This window comes from Rosa chinensis, chromosome 1 (assembly GCF_002994745.2).
Source record: "Rosa chinensis cultivar Old Blush chromosome 1, RchiOBHm-V2, whole genome shotgun sequence".
Taxonomy (NCBI): domain Eukaryota; kingdom Viridiplantae; phylum Streptophyta; class Magnoliopsida; order Rosales; family Rosaceae; genus Rosa; species Rosa chinensis.
In genome coordinates, this window is record NC_037088.1 from 44,833,941 (window position 1) to 44,858,843 (window position 24,903).

Genomic DNA, 24,903 nt, shown 5'->3' on the forward strand with positions numbered 1-24,903 from the left:
CAGTTTTGTATTGTCTGATAGACAAAACAACCACAGTATTTTTTAAATACTATTGTGTAAAGCATATTTGCAAGACTTATTTGTGTGGTCTGAATGCCCTTAAATAAGAAATATGAAGACTCGTATGTAGTGTCTTCTCTCATACAACAACATTTAAAGGTTGTGCTAATTTACTTTAAAAGACAATTATATGTGGTCGTAAAGAGCATCAGAGGACAATTAAGTGTCGTTCTAGGGTACATACATACGACACTTAAGTATTGTGTGAAAGATCTTTTATGAGGTCTTTTATATTGTCTATGATTGATTCCAACCACACTTATTTATTGTTATTATATGTTTTAGCCAACACTTTCGTCTAACTTATGTTGTTGTTTTGCCCTTTAGACTACAATTTTCTGTCGTCCCAATGCCAAAAATACAATAGACTTCTATTTGATTTTTGTGTTGTTTTTGTTTAGCTGCAACCACACATTTTGGTGTGCTTTTGTTGTAGCTTGCAATTTGAGATAACACATTAATAGTCTCCTGTTACAACTGGTATACATGCATCTGGAAATTAAAATTGCTCATTCATGAAACTATAAAATCCACATCCAAAATCATTCATTGCAATTTCCACTAATCCATCATTGTCTCATGTACACAAACCTAATCATGAGCATCAGTTCAAAATGGCTCATATCTACTAATTTGAATCTGCAAACAAGTCCAAATTCTTAATGAAGGAAAAATTTCTACTAGACACAAGTTAAATATAGGAACTAGCTAGTTGTACTACTGTATTACACCTGGTGGCTTCCCTTGGGGTTCACATAATCTCCATAATTGTCCCTTGACAGCTTCCTACACAGAAGCATGCATGATTATCACCAAAATAGGGGAGAAACAAACATAACATGTTAAAAGGAAATCTCAATTAAGATGCCACTCTTGTAGAAATGAACTAATATAACATGACCAAACATACTAGGGGTACTCATGTGCTTAGACGAGAAGATATTTTGATGTAATAGTTGCCTATTTTAGTTTCTTATATAGAAATAAACAGATTCATAACAAAAATATTTGGAAACTTGGCATAAATTACTGGATACTAATGGTTATAATGGCCAGGACTCATATCCAATGGTCAAAACAAGAACAAATGCAGATGTCCACTCAAGAAAAAATAAAAAATTGCAGAAACTAAACAATTACCTGTAGTTACTTCATCTACCACAGTAGAGCAATAGAGATCGATAGAAATCATTGACGTGAAGCTGCTTCCCAGATTGGGTTTGTGAGAAGTCAGAAGAGTTGTTGCTCCACCAGTTGTTCCAGCAAAAAGAAAAAGAACATCCCAGCTAGAAGCTCGGGGTGCAAGTCTTTGACCTTGGCCTTCTCCTCTTGAAATCATCACAACATATCATGAACACAACATAATCTTGTTTCAGTTACTACTTCTATGCTGCGGTTGATTGTATTTTCATACCACATAATCATAATATCATTTTCGGTATCCAAGATACAATCCATAGCCACCCATTAACAGCCTACACAGATCAAATCATAGACAACAATGTGAAGCGACTCTTACGCAAGATTAATAAGGTATATCATGCTATACAAATGCATAGGAGAAGTGCACTTGGTACTCTCAGAAAAGGGTGGAAGAAAAATGATATGCCTCTAAACTATCAAAGGAAAGCTAATCAGCACGACAATATAGCAGTGCTGCAGAAAGAACATGACAGTGATACTGTTTTCAGAAATTCCTGCAATAGACCTGTAACTTTGAAAAATCATAACTAATTATAGAAAAATCGTTTTTAGGAGATTCCAAGTCTGAAATACTCTTTAACAAGTCCACTACAAATTCTCAGAAGAAAATAGCTTCAAATTATTAACAGAAAATTACAGTTTTACAAAAACAGGTCGCTGGATCTGGAAACTAGTGAGCCCAGTATGCCAATTCCTATGTAAATTCTATCACTTTCAACAGGCAAACAATGATACAAAATATTAAAGGATTATCTTACTTACCAAGTCCATTTGGATGAAATCCTCAATCTTAGCATCGGCAAATAAACTGTTAATTAAAAGGAAAGCAAAACAAAACAGTGAGAATACATAGATACTTGTCAATATCAGACTATATTTTTTTAATACAAGAGTCAGAGGAAAAGCACCTGTTGCAACATACTTCTTGCATGCAACTTGAACTCTAGCATGTCATCAAAACAAAAAAACAGCATCTGTAGCATTCTGTAACTCGATCTATCAGTTCATTTACTCTCTTGTTCATTTGTTTCCAAACACCCATACAGGACAATATTCTTTTCTAGCATTTTTTTCACCAAAGCATATACCACAGGTAGCTATAACAAAGTTAGATGGAATATAGCCATATAGGATATACTTACCATAACCAATGTAGAATTGTCATGGCAGGTTTGAGAAAGGCTAGCCGAGGATTACCCCAGCAGCTGCAACTGAAACTGCCATGGTAGGTTTGCCTAGAAGAAACAACCCTAATGAAAGAGAAACAGCATACATAGAGAACGAACTTGGCAATCAGAAACCTGGCAATAGAAAGAATCATTATTTCATTGAACAACTACCTTAAGACAAGCAAGTGAAATAACACTCGGAAAAAAAACAAAAACAAATAGCTGGGCAAATCAATTCAAAGCAGAGTGAAAATTAATATAATAAACCAAACAAGATGTACCTTCTCCGCGTACTCCTTGGTGTACTGTTTGGATTTGTTGTAAATAAGCTTCCTATTCTCAGCATTCTTTTTCTTGGTGGCTTCAAGCCCCTGCGTCTTTGCCAAGGCCCATTCCTCATCTCTCTGCCTGTTGTATTATAGACTGAAATTCTTCAACACTTTGGGAAATTGTTCACCTCATTGCTTTCCCAACTTCCTCCTTCCATCATTTCCAAAGGTAAGTTCTTTACAAACCAAGGATGGCTCTTAATTTCAAGGATTGTTATTCTCTATAAAGAGAAATGCAGAGACCCTAATAAGAAAGGGAAATGAAAACTAAAAGAAATTCCTCATATAGCAGCATACCAATAAAAAAGTACTTTAAGATAAGATGGATCGTTTTTCTTTTTCTGGAAATTGTAAAGGGGCCGCTTTCCATGAAATAAAACTCACCCCCTCGAAAATTACTTTGCATCATCCTCACTAAATTTACCAGCCTTGCAAATTCTCTCATACAGTTCTCCTCCTTCAGCATACTCCATTAATATACCTTGATGAGTTGGTGTCAGCAGGACCTGGATGAAAGAGACCCCAAAACTCTTAAACACCCAATCTGTCAGAAATAGGCTCCACTCCATATTAATAAAGAGTGGATGAAGTAAAGATCATAGCTTTAATAGAGGTATATGATTTCAGCTACCAATTTAAGCATAAATGACCATGATATATACTTCAATATACAATGCTTATGGGAAAATGATACAGAACATAGCATCAGTATATGTTAATCCAAACAAAAGGAATATGCAATTCAGGGGAAGAAGCAAAATCATTTCTAACATTGGTCAATTCCACATGAGCACGCACAAAATTCATTACTTCTTACTAACCTCTTTAAATTCAACAATATTGGGGTGCTTCAAGGATCTGTGGTTCATGATTCCCCTTTGCACATTTTCATCTATCTACAAAACCCAGAAAATGAAAGCAACAATGAGTGAAACAACTAAATAAAGAAAATCTCCACTTCAAGGTTCCGCATGGTTGAATCAAGCAAATCTCTAATTTGTTCATTATATACATGTGATAAAGAAGAAATCGACAACAGACATTAGTACACAAAGACCAAAGAGACCAAATGTTGCCCTATAGTTTCCAAAAGAATTTAAATAAGAAAACGAAATATGTACCTCTAAGAAAAGAGCAACAGATCGAACTGATAGTTAAAACTGTTTCACTTCAGTGTTCTCCTGCTCCGACAAATAATCATCCCAAACAAACAGTCACGAACACATGTCAGATACCCGATTACATTCTACATTTCAACTTACCAAAATGAAGTAGAAAAACAAGAGACATGTACCTGGGATTTTCATATCCATCAATCTCACTATGCAAATCAAACAATTTCGAGACTCAGCTTTCCAAATTCATGCTCCAATTTCAAATTATAGAACATAAAGTAGTAAATAAGGTACTCCATTTCTTAAGTACCTTCACCGGAATGTTCTGAGCGGCAGAGGTCGGAGATTTGGGCAAATCAAATGGTACTGGTAGCGGCTTGGTAGCGAAAGCTGAATCGTGGTCGGCTTGGATGTAAGGGTTAGGTGAAAGAGGCTTTTTCGGCATTTGGTGGGGAAATTTTGGGGCTGAAGAAGGATTTTCCATGCTTGGTTGAGATGGATCTGGGGTGGAGGTTTCGAATTGATGAGGCGGAGATGGTTCCCAGGAATCAAGACTCGCCGGTGGTCTCTGTGGGGGTGTTCTTCGGGTTCATTGTTTCTGAGACGAAGAAGGAGAAAGGAGGAGGAGGTTAGGGTTGGGGTCGGAGGCGGATGCAGATGCGGAGGAGGCTGGATCCAGGTCTGAGCTAGAGAATGGAGGAGGAGGTCAAGTTTGGGGTCAGGTTGAGAATAGAGGTCGAGAGACTAAGAAGAAGAATCGAGAGAGCGAGAAGACGAATTAGGAGAGAGTGAGAATCGAGTTCTGAGAGAGCTGAGTGAGAGGAGAGAGGCTGGTTTTTGAGGTTTTCAGTTTTGTGAGTTCTAGGTCAAGCTGAGAGAGCTGATAAATTGCGAGGGATCTATATATGTCCAAAAGCACGAGTCAAAATAACTTGAAAAATTTTAAAACAAGCTCCACACTCAGACAACTTTTAAATGTTGTCTGAATGTCACAAATTCTAGTCAACTAGAGCGTGGCTATTTGAGAGGGAAAAGACTCAATCAATTTTTGGATATCCCTCCAATTTTGATAGGAAATCACCACCTTCTACAACTACACAAATGTGTTGTCTGAATGCTCACCATTTATCCAAATTTGAGATAGAAAATCACCACCTTCTACAACTACACAAATGTGTTGTCTGAATGCTCACCATTTATCCAAATTTGAGATAGGAAATCACCACCTTCTACAACTACACAAATGTGTTGTCTGAATGCTCACCATTTATCCAAATTAAACCAGTATGGTTTTAGTGTACATTCAGACAACAGAAAAAAAAATTATGTCGTCTGAGTCGTCTGATGCGTGTCGTCTGAAGGCCTTTTTAGTATAGTGGGGGCTGCAGGCTTGCAGCAGGAGGAGCAGGGAGGCTGCGGCTAGGGTTTGGAAAGCTGCGGCAGATTTGTTGTTTAGGGTTTTTAGGTTTTTTCTTTTTCTTTTTTTCGGCTAGGGTTAGAGTATCGTGCTGATAACGTGTTGTAGGAGAATTGTAATTGTGTTTATTATTGATAATAGGAGCCCTTATATAGGGAGTTATAAGGTACACAAAAGGTAATCCGAATACAATTAAATACCTAGAACACTTTCCTATTACAACTCTAAACTCTAGTTTGTAGAGGCGCACATTATGTCAACATCCTTCAACAATTTACAATTTTATGAAAAATCGTATTCTTATAAAGCCGTGTGTACGGCTTGGTGTGTACCAGGAGGAGATCTTTCCTATCTTTTCTTTGCAATGATATGATACTCTTATCTGGGAAGCACAAAAGAGACGACAGCTAATTTATCCCCACTTCCATTAGCTCTCCTTTACTTCCACTATCTCATTGGGAATTTGGGATTATCAAGGACAAGAAGCCACCATTGCAAAGAGGACCAAAGACACCACCTTTACAGAAAAGGAGGGTGAAAAGCTTATGATTTCTTTGGAATCCCATTGATTAATTGAAGAGATCCATGCTCTTCTTCTAGTATGACATTTGTGACAAAGCATCTCCTTCTGAGTTGCTTTTTATGGTTCAAAGTTGTGGTCTGATCCATGACTTTAGGAGACACCGAAAGTTAATGAGTGGATTAATTAGTAGATTCTCATACGGCAAGCGGTGTTTTTTTTTTTATCAATGTTTCCACCATTGGAACTAGTAAATTACTGAGTAAACCACCTAATCCATCTTTTTGGATTCTAAAAATCATTAAGCACCCCCCCCCCCCCCCTAAGAAGAATCCATGAAAGATAAAGCAATGGCTACAGATGATCTAATTAGGCATGCATATGGTCTAAGTTGGTGGACGATATGGATGATTTTTCAAAGCAAATACAAGATCAATTTGATGGATATACCTTATGTAGTGTCCATCAACTATCATTCTTTAAGCAACAAACCTTTCAAGAATGACTTAATAATGTCATTTACGTATCCACCAAGTTGCAGAAATGTGAGAACATGGCCAGTCATGAAATTTCGGAGGCCTGGAGCGAAAATTGAAACGAGGTCTTACTAATTGTGATGGATATTAGCTCTCAAATCAGAATATTAGCTCTCTCTTATATCCTTCCATGGCGGTGTTCATCGGCCCTAATCCCATGCTCTCATCCTCGTCTCCTCCGCCACCAGACATCTCTTCCTCTGTCAACGATGTCTTTTCTGCGCCAAATCAGCAACTTAGGGTTTCAATTTGATTTTGGGGCTAAATCGCTTCAATCCGCTCTGATTTTCAGAATGAGCAAAATGAATTTCGATCTCCCAATAACCTCAAAACCGCTCGTTTTCTCTCTGTTACAAGCAAACATAAAACCTCTTCCTCCTCCTTTTTGTCACTATTCGAAGCCCTAATCTCAGTCTAGACTGATCGCTAAACGACACCTTCCATGGCGAAAGCAATGTCAGAGCAGATAGTGTATAATTGTATATACATGGCGACCTAGACCTCCAAACCATCGAGGTGCGACGCCTGCCCAACATGGACATCGTCTCCGAGCGAGTGCTTTTAATAGCCACAAAGACCGAGTCAAACCATCGCACCAACTCATCCACCTCTCCTGTTATCCTTGTTAAGCTCGACGTCTTCTATTATCCTCCAGTGGTGACGGCGACAAGAAGCTCAATTTGAAACAACAGCTCTTCTCCGATGAGCTTATGGTGGACCTGAGCCTTCTTACTCTTCTTCGGCGGCAACAAGCTCATTTTTTTTTCTTTTTGGAATAATTGGGACGGTCCTAATCCTAGTTTTGAAACAACAGCTCTCTATCTAAGCCCAACCACCCAGCCATGGAAGGAGGAGAAAGATAACTAAGATTCTGATAGAGAGAGAGAGAGAGGAGAAGTAAGCAGAAAAAATATTATTAAAAAAAAAAAAAAAAACACAGAGAGAAAAAAAATAAATTAAAAAAAAATAGTAAGTGAGAGGTGTAATAGGCATTTTGAACTTATTGGGTGAGAAATTGAGAAAAATATGAGTATTCTGATTAATTTATAGGGTTTTTGACCCAAAGCACTAAAATGAGCAAACATTATCCTACTTATTCTAACAACAGATTTTTATTCCGACTTATACAATTTAACAGTAAATGACCATTTTTTCTTTAACTCAATTAATGAATTACAGTCACTGCCATTCTCTCTATCCCATCCCTTTGGTCGGAGCCTCTCTCTCTCTTTCTCTCTCTCTCTCTAGCATGACACCGGTGGATTCCCATGGTGGCGGGGTTTCTAGGCGCTGATCCAGTGGCGAAGAGGCAGAGGATGAGTTCGGCAACGGAGATCTCCAATTTCTAGGGTTTCCACCACCGTCAGATCCACCGTTGCCTCCCTCAGATCTCCTTTGATCTACTTCAACCATGGAGGCGATCAAAGAGTTGTTGCAACTATTAGACTCGATGTGCCAAGGCCAGGCCATCCTCGTCGATGAAGACGTTGACGAAAACTCTTCCGCCTCCTCTCACCGCTCCTCAACTTTCCTTAACGTCGTCACTCTCGGCAATGTTGTAAGTCAACCGATGCCTTATTCGATTCATCGCTAATTCGATCTCTTAGATACGCCTTGTTCTCTATTTCCAGTCCCTGATCTTTGAATCTACGCTTTCTATTTGGGATCTTAATTCATGCGCGGCTTTTCCTCTCTATGCTTGTATCTCTAGCTTTGGTCTAAGGCTAGTCTAGCTCCCAAATAACGAGATTCGAATATAAAATAAATTTGTTAATGTTCGTATCACAATAATGGTTTCGGAGCCTCATAGTTTCTAGGGATTTGCATCTACTTTGAGAGTTCAATATGTCATTTTCACTATGTTTTTTTTTTTTTTGGTAAAATTGGCGCAGAAGGCCCAAAAGGAAAGAAAAAAGACAAAAAAAAAGTTCTATTGGGGGGGGCAATAATTGATGTAATCTCCTATTTTTTCTTTAATCAAAGTTTTATTTGTCTAATTTTAGAGATATTAGTTTCCATTCAAGCAACTGAAAGTTTTATTGGGGGTAATAAAGGTCTATTGGGGAATAGAGGTTTATATATTTTGTTGTGGGGGGGGGGGGCAATAAACCTCTCCGGCCCCCTATGAGATCTCCAACGATCTCTTTAAATGGTCCTTCAATAAAGGTCTATTGCGGGGAAATAAAGGTCTATTTGAAGGCAATAAATCTTTCCGACGACTTCTTTAGGGACTTCCGGCGAGATTTTCAGAGAACTCCGGCGGGTGGCGGCCAGTGACCAGATTCCGGCAACCGGTGACAGGAATCCGACAAAGTCTCATATGGCTTCTCTCTCTCTCTCTCTCTATGTAATGAAGAGGTGAGGGCAAAATAGTATCAAAAATTAAAAAAAGAACTTAATTAGATATTAGAGAATACCTTACTAGAGTCTTTCAGGATAAGCGGGAAAAAAATTAAGTGGTGGTGTAAGGGGAAAAAAATTCCTAAAATTAGAGTAAATGATCAAAATCCCTAATTTATAAGGTGAGAGCAACTCAAACAGATTCTCTATATTTTAATTTTTCACTATTTTAGGAAAAAATTTACCCCAACAGATTCCTTATAACTATCCTTATTTTAGGGAAAGTGAGGAAAGAGAAAACTAAATTCTCTATATTTACAACAATCTCTAAAATTTTAAGAAAGAATGGAAAATACTTCAATACATTAATGCACCGATACATCAAGTAGACTAGGTTCAATACAGAGGTAGACTAACTCTGAGCTAGTCTACCCATGTACTGAGCTAGTCTACCTCTGTATTGAACCTAGTCTACTTAATATATCGATACATTAATGTACTGTAGATGATCCTAGAATGGAAAATAGAGATTTTAAACTTCAAAATAGAGAATCTGTTGAAATTAGAGAAGAAAAATAAGCTAAAGTTTTGGCAACCCTATAATACAGAAAGTTGCTCTGAGGGTAGTAAATAGAGTAATACTATTTAATCCAATTTTTCTTTTTATTTCTTTCCATAAAAAAGTGATCTTTCCAACCCTTCGAACCAAAATCTCGGTTTTTCAGTTTACTCCGAAGACGCCATTGCTCGCCGGTGTCAAGGTTAACCTTAACTCGCTTCTTCAGTACGCTTCGGGGCTAGCTTTCCTTGACAGGCATTGCCTCAATCTGATCATTTTCTCTGTGCAACTCTGTAATCGCGTCAAAAATTTACCCGGGTCAAGTCAAAGTCGGAGGCTTTAATCACTTGGGTTTTCCTGCGATTAGCTATTCAGAAGCTGACATCAGGTCAGCTCTTCTCCATTTTTAGTTTCGGCCAAGATTAATGTTTTCTGGGTACTGTAATTACTTCCATTTTTGTTTAGCTTTTCTGTTTAGTCAAACAAGTATTAATTCTAAACCTTTGGCGCATCTTATTGAAATTGCGTTATATATGCCACTTGTTAAATCCATGTTGAAATTCACATGTCACTGTCTTGACCTGTGAGCATGTAATGAGGTTTTTTTTTTTTTGAATATGTAATGGGGATTTTAAAAAAAAAAAAAAAAAAACTGGCATGCAGATATAATTGCTCTTAGTTGTTAATACTTATGCTAATATCAACCAATCACCAATGAAGTATAATAATATTGTCTACTTGTTCCATTATTATTTGGATCTCATCGTTTGAAAGTTGACGGCTGTACGTGCAGAAATCAGAATATGTAGTATTTGGATGTGAAAGTTTAATACATTTAGTGGTCAAGAAAGTATATAACTATATATTAAGTACACTAATTCATGCTTGAATTGACAGAAAATTAAAATTAAAAGCAAGATATGGAGCCCTTTAGTTTATTCCTCCAGATTTCTTTTTCCATTCATTTACATGATAACATGATGATTCTCTCCCACGATAACAAACAGCCTAATTCCCAATGCTCTGCTCTTAGCTATCTTCCGTGTACACCACCAAAAGCACTACTAACACCCCCAGTTTTGTTTCCTGGGTTTAGTTGCTTTTCCGTGAAATCCAGTCGGAGAAAGCATCCAAGGTTCTTGTGTCGGCCCTGTAGTGCTTCTGTGTAAACTCTAGCAGACTAGGCCAAGTGAAGTCAGGATACAACCTTGGTGTTTCAGTGTCGACCAAACTTGTTGGTGGGGTCACCACTTTGTCTTTGTTTGGGCAAAGAAAGAAAGCAAGTGATTTCCTTACGATTTTGTTGTTTACAACTGCTCTGTGCAAGCAGCTCTTGTAAATCCCATTTGATAGAGCCTGAAAAATCACATCAACAGAGAAAGCATAATTAAATTCATATGTAGTGTTGCATGTTTTGAACAGAAAGCATTTTGGAGATCCTTGGTTTTGTCCAACATGATGGAGTGTTCTAGACGTTGTAGTATTTTGGACTCTGTCGCCCTCACTCAAGAGTCTAACTCATACATGAAATGTGGGTTAAAGTGCTATGTCACTGAAATTATAAGTTGGAATTAGTGGAGGGGGAAAGATTTCTGTTAACAGAATTAGAGACTAGCTAATGAATAGAAGAACTTTACCATAAATGTGTCACCAACGTTGATAACGAAGGAATCAAGGATAGGAGTAATGGCGTGCCACTTTTCATCTACAAACACTTCAAGGCCACCTACTTGGTCCTGATGCAGGATCGTTAAGGATGTGGGATCACAGTGAGGACCAGTTCCTAGGGTTAAATCTGGTTTTTGGCATATTGGATAGTAGTTCAACCTCATTATGGAATCGTTTCCTTCGAAGAATTCTTTGAAATACTCTTGGCCAACTCCTAGGCTCAGTCCTAGTAGCTCCATTATCCCATTACTGAGATTGTTCATGGCTTCACCATATTCTTGGTAAACCTTCCTGAGAAAGACAAAGTACACTACATGAGTACGGTACTATTTGTAATGTAGGAGATTATGATGATTATTCTGTTGGTTTAGTATTGGTGATGAAATTCTATACAGAGAGAGAGAGCAACAAAGGCAACTTCTGTTTTGTGTTTCATACTTGGTACCTGAACTTGGACTTTTCTCAATTCAGTACATCAACTGTTATTTGTCGTTCAAGTACTGAATTACAAGTTTAGGTAACAAAACTGAAAAACAAAGAAGTCCTCCATTGATTTTTGTTTAGAGAAACATAATATTAATTTTGATGATGTGTTCTTACCCGAATTCTGTGAAATCTTCACCCATCACATTCACAAAATAGTCCTCGACAACTGTTGAGCACTGGCGATCAGTGCAGTATCTGAAAGAAAGTGTTTCTTTCCAAGGAAGTTTGGAGGAGAACCTGCCAGTGAAGCTACTAGCATATCCGCAGCTGTCACCAACCTTTCTCTGAGCCCTTTGCTTCTCTGCGAGTTTCATGCTGAAGAACGCGTCCATGTATTCATGAGCTTTTGCTATGAGTTGCGAATCAACTCCATGGTTGACAATAAGAAAGAATCCATGTTTCTTGCATGCCTCATCGACTGAACGAATTGCTTCTGAGACGATCAAAGCATCCCCGCTGAGAAAGCCTTTCAGGTCAATGGGAGGAACATGAAGCTCTGGTCGCTCGGGGCATGGCTTATCGTCGTCTGGCCATATGAATTGGGGTGGTATGTTGGACTCGTATTGAAGAACTGGAGCATCGAAAACCAAAGGAGTTCGTTCATTCTCATGCTTTGTTTGGTTTAGTGATGAAGGATGGTTAGGGGGCATTGGCATGGCTAACATGGTAATGTACCCTTTCAAGATTTGGAAAGGTATAATTATGTAGTAGGTAGAGAGAGGGAGGGAGAGAGATGGTTTTTGAGGATGAGTTAGCAAGGAGGACAGAGTTTAAGAAGAAGAGGAGGGAGAGGACAGAAACAGCCAAGACTGTTCATTGGGGAGGTCGTACCAAATATAAGAATCTAATGTAAGTTTACTGTTGCCTCATTCCTCTAGCTCTCTTTTTCTGGTGAGTCTCCCTCTTTCTCTCTCTGTGTGTTTTGTGAATTGGTCTTATATCTTATCGCTTAGCTATAATACCTTTCATAAATATTACAGTAACCCCAACACACACATACATATACAGTTTCCCTAGCAGGTCTACATTCATCAAAAGTGTGTCAGAAAACAATCTGAAGTCTTTGTGAAGGAAAGGTTCTCCTTCTCGGATTCTAATACCCCAAATTAGTTATTCTATTAAAGATATGTTAAGCTTTCAGGCAAAGCTAGCTATCATGGCTTTCTTTTGTATTTTGTTCTATCTTGGTACTGGCATGTGACAAAACACTAGGTGTGAGATTACATGTTTTGATAATTAAAAAAGTGGGATTACATATACTACAAGAATGAGACTATCAGGGTTGAACTATAAAATAAGATTAGTTGATGTTGCAAGCTGCCCTTAATTTGCAGTTAGGTTTGAGCTTTTACTTGAATTTTAATCAAGGAAATTTACGAGTTTATGAGAAATGAATGACATACTAAAGGTGGATGAGAAATGAGGCGGGACAAATCCCCTCTGGTAATTACTTGGGGTCAAGTTGTGGTGGGATAGATTCTTGAGAGAACCTCTAAAAGGGATTTGTGCACTTAATCATATTTGGACCTCCATTAAACTTGTGATTTCATTTCATACTTAACTATTTATAGCATCTTATCTCATCCTTGCAATCTGTTATCAGCAATATTTAAGCTAACATGGCAAATGATGAATGCATTGGTTATTTGTGTGTGCAATACTACTAAAGTGGTGGGTAGAAAGCTGAAAGCTGAAAGCTGACTTCCAGCTAGTGTGAGTGGCACCATTGACATATTCCAATCTGGACTGAACATGTCCTTGAGGTCACCCAGCTTATGCTTGTCTTCATCATAAAACAGAGAAAAAGGGGAAGGCAAGGACAAAGGGCATGATCTCCATGATAGAACCATTTGTCAAAGATTGCAGAACACTACAAAGGTACTAGAAAAGTGTGATCTTTAGTATTCTTGAAGTAGAAAGAATGAACTCAAGGTGAGCTATGTTGATCATGGTTTGATGAAGTGCGATCCACATTTCATGTGTAAGGATGTTTATTCTGGCTTTCGAAGAAGTTGGGGGGAAAATGCAGAAGTATTATATAATTTGATGTGTTGAGATAAATAATTTTTTTTTCATTTTTTTTTTCAGTTGAGATAAAGTTTGGGAGAGATTAAGAATTGTTATTGTATTATCAACAAGTTGCTGTTACAGTTTATTAAGAAAATAAGTCCTAAGGACATAAATTTTTTTTTCTATTAATCTTCTTGCTAACTCAATATGTGTGCTAAATTGATAAGTTCTTTAAGGACATCAATTCATAAAGAGTAAAGTTACATATAATGAACCGCATTTATGTGACATGATAAAAATAAGTCACTATTTAACTAAATTTACAAGCTGATAGCATAAAACAATTAGCCAATAAAAAGTATAAATTTGAAGGGAAATTTTTAAGAACAATATATAAACTTAAGGCCACTGAAAATTAAAGTGGCTAACTTTTTGAAACTATCATATAAGTTACAAACCCGACACATTTTTAGTACAAATTACTATCTCCGTTAACTCTATATTTTTATTCATTTTTTAAAGGGTATTTTAGTAATCTGTCCCTTTGAAACCAGAGAATAATTGCGGCCAAGTTCATAAAGAAAAGCCCAAGCAAGTCAGATCGCCATGCCGTCACGACCGCCGGTCCGCGGCAAAGAAAGCCTTGACTGCGGCCTCAACGGCCGTCCTGTCCTCCTTGATCACGTGGTAGCGCCGCCTTATCAAGCTCTTTAACAAACAAGTACGTATGGGCACGCCCAACCAGCACAAAGGCTTCAAGATCCTTAAGAAGATAACCGCCAAATCCATGAAACGACCCTACCCGAAGGAGCCCTAGTTTGCCGCGCGCTCTTCTTTGCAGCCCAGCTCCTGCCGCAGATTTCGCCTGAGAAAAAGACTATCGTCCTCAATCTCAACGTGACCATGGTCCACTCGCTAGCCGTACCGCCGCCTGAGAAGTTTGACTTTGTCGTTTTTTGGGATTTCGAGCGGGCTGGGCGAGGAGGAGAGAGAGTTGGGCGGAGTTGAATTGTTTGGAATTTCCGTCTTCAAAGAGGACCTGGAAGAAGCCGGACAAGGCAAAGAAGGATTTCACAGTTCCGACGACACCTTTCAACTATTTCCTCACACTTCTCCCAACGAAGTCCATTATTCAAATTCTCTCTTTCTCTCTCATTGAATTTTATTGGTTTTGAGTTTTGGGTTGTAAGAGAACAGAAGAACCAAAAGAGAGGAACAGACTTTCTCTCTCTAAAAATGGTTTCACCGTGCACAGAAAGAGAGGAGAGAGAGGAAGGACCCGATTCAAATTTTTTATTTTTTTTCTTCATCATATATATACTTGAAGTGACAAACTTACCCTTCAAAATATGCCAAGTGACGTACCCAGTAACGGTGTTAGTGACGGGATGTACTAAAAGTGTGTATGGTTTGTAAATCCATGTATTTATGTAATAGTTTCAAAAAGTTGGCCACTTTAATTTTTAGTGGCCTTAAATTCATGTACTGTTCTTAAAATTTTCTCAATTTGAAATTGAAACATGGCATATGACTTCTTCTGATGCCTCTGCAAAGTTAAGGTGTAACTAAAAAACAATCATAATCTTTACTTAGTTAGTGGCATGACCGGGTTTGTAACATCATGGTAGCAACCACCTAATTGACAAGAACTGAAGTACTGATGAAGGATAAGAAACTCAAGTCTTCATTCTAAACTTCTCTCGTATATATATTGTATTTAATCTTCTTTTGTTGATCCTTTTGCAGATTGCAAGGCGCCTTACTTTCAAAAATATATTCAAATCATTCCAAGATTGAGTTGTTTGATATTAAATTACAATTTGAAGTAAAAACCAGATGACGTCAGCTAACCAATATGGTTTATGCTAGAGTACTGTGCGTCCAGCAGTAAGTCCTACGTGTAAGACAACGTTCTTAGCAGCAGAATTGAAAGAGGATTAATAAAAACAAAAAGGAAGTTGCATTGCCTCCTTCAAGATAGGTTGTACTAATTACCCTTTAAAAAGCGTCAGATCAAGAAACTGCTTCAAGATAGGTTGTACTAATTACCCTTTAAAAAGCATCAGATCAAGAAACTTTTTACAATATAACAATAAAAGAGTTTTGAAATTCATAAATCAATCTAGTTTTTAAACTCAGACCCATAATTTAATTTACGGAAAAATTCACCAACGGTATCTGGACACTTTGGTGACTTTCAGAATGATACCTGAACTCTGAATGTTATCAATGTGATACCTAAACTTTACTTTTCGTATTATCGTCGTACCTCTGGCGAACTTCCGTCACGTCTCCTTCAACTGTGAGCACGTGTGACTCACGTGAGCCTAAAAATGAGGGCAAAAAAGACATTCTGGCCTCAGTTTGTTTTAGGAAAAAATTCACCAACGGTGTCTGGACACTTAGGGGACTTTCAGAATGATACATGAACTTACAAAGCTATCAATGTGATACCTGGACTCATTTTTTCGTATCAACGTCGTACCTACGACCACTTTCCGTCACAGAGCCGTTAAATTTTGCACGTGAGTAACTTAATTAAGACAAAAACACCGATTTACCCTCAAAAGTTTTTTTTTTCTTTTTTCTTTTATTTCTTTGTTTCTTTATTCTTCTTTCTTGCTTTCTTCTTCTTCTTTTTTGGTTTCTTCTTCCCCTGATTTGAATCATCAAGATTCAAATCATCTTGCTCGTCCGATTCCCACCGCCGATTGCCGATCAAACATTGTCGCTGTGTCTCAATCCACCTTCATGCAGATGTTTATGGTTCCCCCCACTTCAAATCCTACAACAAATTGAAATTGCACTGAGGCTTCGCCGCTCACTCCGAGTTCATCCCCGTCGCCGCCGCCGACGACTTAGCCACCACCACTCTCGTTCTCTCCTCCGACCCCCTTTTATACACCATTGATCAGAAACTCAGACCCTGCCAGCCCTCCACTCTCAAATCACAGCTCCAATCCCACCCTGCCATCCTCTCCGTCGTTCCCGACATGCAACACCACCTCCACACCATCCTCACCTGCAACTTCATCAGTCTAGCAGACAACTTCGAGCTGTTCTAATTCACCAGCTCCGCCACTCCGCTGCTACCCACCATTGCGCCTCGTCGATTAACAGACAAAGAACTCGGAGCCTCCACCATCGAGAAATGGAGGCTCGCGTTCTGCGTGTCCTGCACAGCGGATATCGGCACCGTCGGAGAAGATGTTATCTGAACAGAAATTGAGTTCGGGTTCCACAGCGGTAGCTTGTCGAGCTCGTCAATTGCGGCCTTGGCTTTCTTGATGACCCAATCGACGGCCTTGCTGGGCCGGTCTTATCCGAGCAGGACGTGGTGGTCCCTGGGGCCTTTAGCGGTGTAGACCTTGCTGTGGCGGTCCTTCCGGTCGGTGGCCCTTAGAATGTGGCCTCGAACCTCCACGATTTCGCTGGCAGTGGAGGAAGAAGCAGTCCTTATACCCAAACCCAATCGAGAAGCAGCGGAGGACGACGTCATTGCGCGGTGGTGGAGGTTGTTGTGGCTCTCCCCCATTTTTCTTTCTGCATATTCCATGGTGGATTCTCCGAAAGCTGTGGTGTTGGCAAGGAGAGAAGGAGAGAATAAAGAAACCGAAAAAGAAGAAGAAGAAGAATAAAGAAAGAAAGAAAGAAAAGAAAAGGAAAAAAAAAAATTGAGGGTAAATCAGTCTTTTTGTCTTCATTAAGTGACTCACGTGCATGGCACGTGCAAAATTTAACGGCGCCGTGACCGAAATTGGTCGTAGGTACGACATTGATACGAAAAAATGAGTCCAGGTATCACATTGATGACTTTGTAAGTTCAGGTATCATTCTGAATGTCCCCTAAGTGTCCAGACACCGTTGGTGAAGTTTTCTCGAGGGTAAATCAGTCTTTTTGTCTTCATTAAGTGACTCACGTGCATTGCAAGTGCAAAATTTGACGGCTCCGTGACGGAAATTGGTCGTAGGTACGACGTTGATATGAAAAAATGAGTCCAGGTATCACATTGATAACTTTGTAAGTTCAGGTATCATTCTGAAAGTCCCCTAAGTGTCCAGACACCGTTGGTGAATTTTTCCCTTTAATTTAAGTTATCAAAGTAATTGACATTTCAAGTACATTAAAACACTTTAAAAAAGAAAGTGACTTATCAGATTTCATCCTTTATTAACTCCGCCACAGCATGTAGATTCAGTTATTATTTATATTTTGAATCACACATGCATGGTATTCATGAAATAACGAGTTTGAGAGCTAGTTATTGAATTTACAAATTACATGTGCATGTTTTTTTTTTTTATAATTACATGTGCATGTTGAGATGCTTACAATTACCTACTTTAGGACCGATCGCGAAAAGTTAATGAAATGAGAACTCATTTAGTCATTTTTCCATGTAATACCTCTACAAATGACTTTGTCTTAGTTATTAAGTATTTCAACAAAGTATATATGACTAAATTTTCTCGAGTTGCACTACTAGCTAAGTGATTCTAGTGATTGTGTCTTGCACGCATGCATGCATGTTATTATGTAAGTTTAACTTGTTCTTTTGTGGTAATATTGCAATAACCTACGTGGATATATATATATATATATATATATATATATATATGCATATATATTCAAGTACTTACAACTCTCCATATTTACATGTGATGATACAACTCTCTATATTTACATGTGATGATTTATGCATGCATATAAGTTACCCTGCATCGTGTCTAAATAATTATCGATATGGTTGAACTTGCTGTAAGATAATTTCTTAGACAAAGAGGGGAAATGTACACGTGGTGTGCAAACGTGGGAAAATGCAAAATGATCTTTTGTAAGTATAACACAATTGCTTGAAAATTTCATGTTTCCACATCAATCAACATCCAAAATAGAAAATAAACTGTGCGAAAGGTCCATATAGATCGATGAAAAGGAGACTCGATCAAACATGCACTTGCTCTCATGCATTTTATTTCTCTTTTAGTACAACATTTCAATGTTGTTTTCGATCGAGTCATTCGTGCAGGCCCTAGCTAGAGGGTTGCATGAGCTTATAGTTATTTCAGTTAATTAAATCTATCATTATCATCATATAAAACCAATATTCACCGACTGTATTTGGTTATTAGGGAAACTCTAACAATAGGTTCTATTTGGGGGTGCTATTCTCATTTTAGCACCCCTTTGTTGCACTATTCATATAAGACTCAAATTTCATCTCCAACAATGAGGTGCTATTTTCACTATTCTTGATTAAAATAGTATATATATGAGCAGATCCTATCTAGAGCGATGTCTCGCAATTTCAGAGCGAGGTTAGGGTTGAATGTCACTTTTCGGTCGCATTTGCACATCTCGACCATTCAGTTTTTAGTTACTAATGTATAGATCATCTCTGCAAAATTTCAACCAAATTGATGGTCGTTAAGGCATTGATAACTGCCTTAAAGCTAGTACGGTTTAGGTTGGACAGATTCAGTTCGTCCACTGGTTTAATTGAGTTAGATACCTTAAAGATCATCAATTTGGCTGAAATTTTTTATACATGATCTATACTATACATTAGTACCTAAAAACTGAACGGTCGAGATGTGGATATGAGACCAAAAAGTGACCATAAACTCTAACCTCGCTCTGAAATTTCAAAGCCAGACCTCGCTCTGGATAAAATCTGTATATATGAGAACAATGTTTATCAATATTAAATTAAAAAAAATGTTAATCTAACTAAATAAGGTAAAAACTTACATTTTAAAACTTACATTTTTATTTTTATCATAATATTTAAAAATTATTCTTATCATTTAATATTTAAAAAAAAAATTCATATTAAATTTTTTTGTCATGTTGTGTCGGCATATATGACAAATAATCAAATTATGTAGAAGATATTTTAATGTGTTGTGTCTGCATATATGACAACAACCGAATTTGGATGTGATTTTGTTGCCACGTGTCAAACTCTAACTGGCTATCCAAAGTACGGTTACTATTTTGTCCACCATGTGTCATAGCTTATCTGACGATATCATTGCAAACCGTCCATAAATATAAGATCATTGTCATCCTCATCTCTCACAAATTCACAAACACTTCTTATATCCAAATCCTACAAATCTCCATATTCTTTTTCTTTTAATTAAACTGTTTCTGCAATGAATCGTTTGGCGAAATGGTTTGCTAAAAGATCAAGAAGAGACCGTCACGAGAAACCATTGAAGATCGATGATGATGTCTGCCGCTACCTTGCAAATCCAAACTCTGGAAGATGAGGAATCACAATGGGGTGGTTCTTCAGAAGGTCATAACTATAAGGCCAAGGATTAAGAGCTTAAGGATCTTCGACTAGAAGCTCAATACTTCACTGATCCATGCAGGTATGAACCAAACATATTTCGTAGGCGATATAGAATGCAACCTTGGGGTCTTTGATAGGATGAGGCGCGACATGGTCAACTATGACCCATATGTTGTTCAGAGAAGAGATGCTAGTGGAAGAGTAGGCTTATCCACTGAACAAAAGCTGACATATGCCATGAGGATGCTCGCGTATTGCATCACCGCTAACTTTTGCGATGATTACCTAGATATTGCGAAATCCACTACCATTGAGATTTTAGAGCATTTCAAGAAAGCAATCTGAAATGTGTACCATGAGACTTAACTTCGCCAATCAACACCGGCAGATTTACGACGGCTGCTTAACAAAGTTGCAGAAAAGGGATTCCCAAGGATGGTCGGGAGCCTTGATTGTATGCACTGGCAATGGAAAAATTGTCCCACCAGATGGGCAGGGCAGTATACTGGCCACAAAGGGAAACCGAAAATCATCTTGGAGGCAGTGGCCTCCTACGATACTTGTATTTGGCACGCCTTCTTCGGACTTCTAGGTTCCCTGAATGATATTAATGTCCTTGGATGTTCACTGTTGTTCAATGACATATGCCTTGGTGAAACTCCTCAAGTGAACTACCAGCTAGGTAATAGGCGTTATGGCCAATGTTATTACCTAGTTGATGGCCTATACCCTAAATGGGGGTCATTTGTACAAGCAATCCGAAACCCGAGGACGCCGCAGACACAACATTTTACAAGGATGCAGGAAGCATACATAAAAGACGTGGAGAGAGTATTTGATATTCTCCAAGCTCATTGGGCAATAATAAAAGGACTAGCTCGTAAGTGGAGTAAGGAGAACCTTCAATACATCATGATGACGTGCATTATCTTGCACAATTTGATTGTTGAAGATGAACATGATGAAGATGCAGCAGAGCCATTTGTCCGAATGATATCCCAACCAGACCAAGGAAAGCAAATTAAGATACATGCCAAACCAGAAATTGACACCTATGTTCATCACAATTCGCAATAACTAAATCAATTCTTGCGTCGTTATAGGGAGGTTAGATGTCCAATGATGAATAAAAACCTCCAAGACGATCTAGTCGATCACCTATGGACCTTGAAGCTACAAGCTGATCAAAACCACCAGTGAGGAGTTTTAAATTTATTGCTTTCAATAAGTAGCCATGTTGTCATGATAAGTGGTCATGGCCTAGTTTGGTTGTATTGTTGTGTGGTGTGATTTTACTTTGTGTGGTGTGCTTTTACCTAATGTGATCATGCTTTATTATGAAAATAAAAGTTCAATGCTTTACTACAAAGATGATCTACTCAAGAAGATAATTTTTATTATCATAACTTAAAATACAAACAATTCAAAGCAACTAACAAATAGCAACAACAACCACAATAATATAAAATTCAAACTAATAAACCAATATTGATTACATCTAAGATGTCTCATGAAGTGGATCACAAGTAACTAAGCTTGAGTTGTCTCCTTGAAGGGGTGTAGGATCTTGAGATTGTTCCGAGATGCTTGAGGTTCCTGCGTGCTTATCAATTATATTTTATTACTTCCTCTCCCAATAACTCCTCTTTCTTGGGTCCACCATCATTGTGCGAGCATCCTCAGCGAGTTGCTCAATTAGTTGACCTTCCTCGAACTGTTGTTTTCTTTGTTGGTACTTGCGCTCTATTTGTTCATAATATTTCTGCATTTGAAGTCGTAGGTCATCCGCATCCTACTTATTGCCTTTTTTCTTAGCTAGCTTCTGAGCTTTCTGTCCTTGATGACGTGCCTTCCTTGATGAAGTCAGTTGCTCCTCATTTGTGGGTGTTCCATCGTCATCCAAGTCGATAGGAGTAGGAACACTAAAGTTGGTGTTTTCCATTGTTGGCGTTTTCCCAATCTTTTTCGTATTTTTCAAGTATTGCCAACAATGCTGAAACACAAAATCTTGACCAACCGAGTCATAGTACGTCGATTTAACATTCATGAGCTACATACAATATTAAGTAAATAAAATATTAAGAAAAAAATAGCTTAGTATAAATCGATCAATAAACTACATAAGAACATTTTACTTTTAACAACTATATGAGAAATAAAAAAAATAAATCATTATTGAACATATTTCAATATAATTACCTCATTCTCCATATTTTCGCCGCTTCTTCGTTGAAAGTGTTCGACCATGTTAAGAGCTTGGCGCCACTTCATACATGTCGGACTTATTTTCTTCCAACGAACCTGACAACTAGAAGGTGTTCTAGTTCTGCAACCCACTAGTTTGTGAGCATTGTAATCCTCCGAAACACGATTCCACAATAAAACTGACGTACGTTTTATCTTTTCGACGTAACCATCACCATCAACAGTGATCCAAGCTTGGCAAAGAACAACTTCTTCATTGTGCCTCCAAGAATCCTTTCTTGGACCCATTTTTTCCAAGAGAAAAAAATAATAATAATAATAATAATTTAAGAACTAGAAGATGGGTGAATGAATGAAAAATTGTGAAGGAGATGGAGGCTATTTGGTGTGAGGAAATAGAAAAGAATGGGTTGGTATTTATAAAAAATTTTAAATTTATTGTTCCAACGGGTATATTTTTTTCCTCAATTTTCTGATAATTTTTTAAATTATTTTGAATAAAAATGAAATTAATAACCCACGATTTAATAAGAGCCGTGGATTATTTTTTTTTTCCCTTAAATTTGAGCCATCAGATGATAAATAGATCCGTTACAGTAAAAAAAAAATAAAGGACGACATCAGAGCCGTCCATATTCAAAATGGACAGATCATGGCCATTTAATATCAGACCGTTGTAAATCCCAACGGTCAAGAGCCAACAACAGCAATCAGCGCGGGGCCCATTGTGCAGTCCGGACGTGCCTTTCTTCTCTCTCCAACACAGGTCTCGCACGTGCGCTTCCTCACCCGACATAAAGCCTGCACGTTGATAGGAGCATTTTAATGCGACGTTTTAACTGTTATTTCCCTATATTTTCTGCGTTATTTCCTTAATAAAACTCTGTTTAGGAAAGTTTCCATTCTTCGAATGGGAAAGTTCCCGTTTTGTTGTTTCTATTTTCCATTTTTAGAAAGTTTCCATTTTAGTTTAAGAAAGTTTCCATTTCTTATTTTAGAAAGCTTCTATTTTCAGGTTTTTGGAATAAATAAGCTGAATTGAGTTCATAAATGGAACGAGAAGTTTCATGAAGATGACATGGCAAGGAGGGATTCAAGGAAGAGTTTTTAAAAAAGGAAAATACATTTTCCTTGGGAATTAAATTTGCAGTGTAATACTTAAGGAAAAACAAGGTGACAACGTGGGAATTGAAGATGATTGATTGAGGATTTCAAGGAGAGATTTTCTTGGGAGACTTTTATGGAAAGAAATATTGTTGGAGGAATAATTTGGTGTGATTGCCAACGTGAAAATCAGAAATAATCAAGGAGATGACGCCAAGAGAGATTCAAGGGAGATATTTATGGAAGGAAAATATGTGTGCACCAAGGAAAAGCTAAAAAGGCGTCTAGATTCATCCCTAAATTCCCTAAAGGAATGTTGGCCGAAATTCATGAAGAAAATCAGAATAATTTCAAGGAAATTCGGCAATTAAATATTAGGGAGGTATTTTAGAGAATTATGATTGGTTGGAACACATCACAAGGCTTACTTGGCATTTTATGATTGGTTGGACCACATCACAAGCTTACTTGGCGAATTATCATTGGTTGAAGCTATGTGGAAATTTCTGATTGCTTTGTGAACCCTAGCCGTGCTCCTATATATACCCACCTCTTTGACGTTGAGAAAGGTTCCTCTCCCCCATATACAATTTACACTTTAGAAAAAAATCAGAAAATCTTCTTAGCATAGCCGTGAGTTTCTCCATCCTCTAGTCATCTCCACGAGTTCAAGCAAGGCCAAGGGAGAAGAAGCATAGCCGTGAGCATCCATCATCCATCTCCAACCTTGAAGCTTGCTTTCGAGATTCAAGAGACCACCACATCAATCGTTCATCACCATCCCCATCTCACGGTGTAATCTGATTCTCCTTTGTAACCTTTGCTTTGAATTTCGTTGGTTATGAACTAGTTGACATATGTGTTTGAACAAATATTAATTTCTGGAATTTTTATGATTAATTGAGAATTTTCAGATTCATATTATTGTGATTCGAGAGTTGCTTATGTGGGTTTGTTTAATTAAATTTGCGTTATAGATAACTTTTGTATTTTAATCTTATGTGGTTGCAAACATTTAAGGTTTCAATATAATTGGTGCTAGGTTTAAGAACATGAAATCGACTTTTCGTTTTGTGTAAACTTGAATCAAAGTAGTAAAGGTTTTGTACAAAGATCGAATTTAATTAACGAGGATTGCAATTAGGTGGACTTTTCCATACTAAGTTGTACACTTGAGTTGATAGCCTTTCTCTATGTGTAATGCGTTAAACATGACATGATTGACTAGCTTTCTAGGGTTTGATTGCATGTTTGATAGGATTAATCTAGGTGCTTTCGCTTAGGTTAATTAGCATTGAAAAGTAAAAAATGGGAATTCATTTGCTTTCGAATGTTTCACATGATCAACTCCTTTCTCATGACTTAGATGAACAATATTAGGGTTTGAATCGATTTTAATCAAAAGTTTCGATTTTGATCTTTGTTCTCTCATTCCATTCGTATTTTTATGTTTTTGCATTTTAATTGTTTTGTTAACTTAGTTTTATTTTCGAAAAACCAAAAACAAAATCCCCCCTTTTTCGTGTACAATGTTTATAGTTGTGAATATCTTTGTGAATATTATACTTTATTTTAATTTTAATTGTTTAATTGTTTGACAATGACAGGTGTACCCTCAATCCCCGGAATAGAACGATCCCTACTTGCTTATACTACTATGATATTTTTAGGGTTAAATTGTGCGCTTGCTTTTTAGCTGCATCACACGTTCGAATCAATTTCTCTCTCCAGCGCATTGATTATGTTATTGGGCTGGGTCTGCTTTATCTGTGGTCCCAACCCACTGTAGCAAGGTTCTGGTCTTGGAAAAGTCTCAAATATGAGACTTAGGATGAGCCGAAGTCCTATAATACCAAAATCAGACCACCCCTAAAACCAAT

At 37.7% G+C, this 24,903-nt stretch overlaps 2 protein-coding genes across 2 annotated transcripts; one reads left to right on the plus strand and one right to left on the minus strand.

The window, feature by feature from the left end:
- Nucleotides 1–9,936: 9,936 nt before the first annotated feature.
- LOC112188654 (gibberellin 20 oxidase 1) lies at nucleotides 9,937–13,154 on the minus strand. The gene is made up of 3 exons (XM_024327821.2): nucleotides 11,517–13,154; nucleotides 10,886–11,207; nucleotides 9,937–10,604 (listed from the first exon to the last, which is right to left on the minus strand). The coding sequence occupies exons 1-3, from the start codon at nucleotides 12,065–12,067 to the stop codon at nucleotides 10,341–10,343; spliced, it is 1,137 nt and encodes a 378-aa protein (XP_024183589.1). The 5' UTR covers nucleotides 12,068–13,154; the 3' UTR covers nucleotides 9,937–10,340.
- A 6,710-nt stretch (nucleotides 13,155–19,864) lies between these two features.
- LOC112167621 lies at nucleotides 19,865–20,791 on the plus strand. The gene is made up of 2 exons (XM_024304665.1): nucleotides 19,865–19,965; nucleotides 20,203–20,791. Exons 1-2 carry the CDS (start codon nucleotides 19,865–19,867, stop codon nucleotides 20,789–20,791), a joined length of 690 nt encoding a protein of 229 aa, XP_024160433.1.
- Nucleotides 20,792–24,903: the final 4,112 nt, after the last annotated feature.

Bases quoted from the DNA above. Each gene is read 5' to 3' on its own strand.
- LOC112167621 (XM_024304665.1), top strand. From the start codon at position 19,865: ATGGTCAACTATGACCCATATGTTGTTCAGAGAAGAGATGCTAGTGGA. The intron at 19,966-20,202 runs GTATTGCATCAC...TTGTCCCACCAG, and splicing joins TATGCCATGAGGATGCTCGC to ATGGGCAGGGCAGTATACTG.
- LOC112188654 (XM_024327821.2), bottom strand. From the start codon at position 12,067: ATGTTAGCCATGCCAATGCCCCCTAACCATCCTTCATCACTAAACCAA. The intron at 11,208-11,516 runs GTAAGAACACAT...TGTCTTTCTCAG, and splicing joins GAAGATTTCACAGAATTCGG to GAAGGTTTACCAAGAATATG. The intron at 10,605-10,885 runs GTAAAGTTCTTC...GTGATTTTTCAG, and splicing joins ACGTTGGTGACACATTTATG to GCTCTATCAAATGGGATTTA.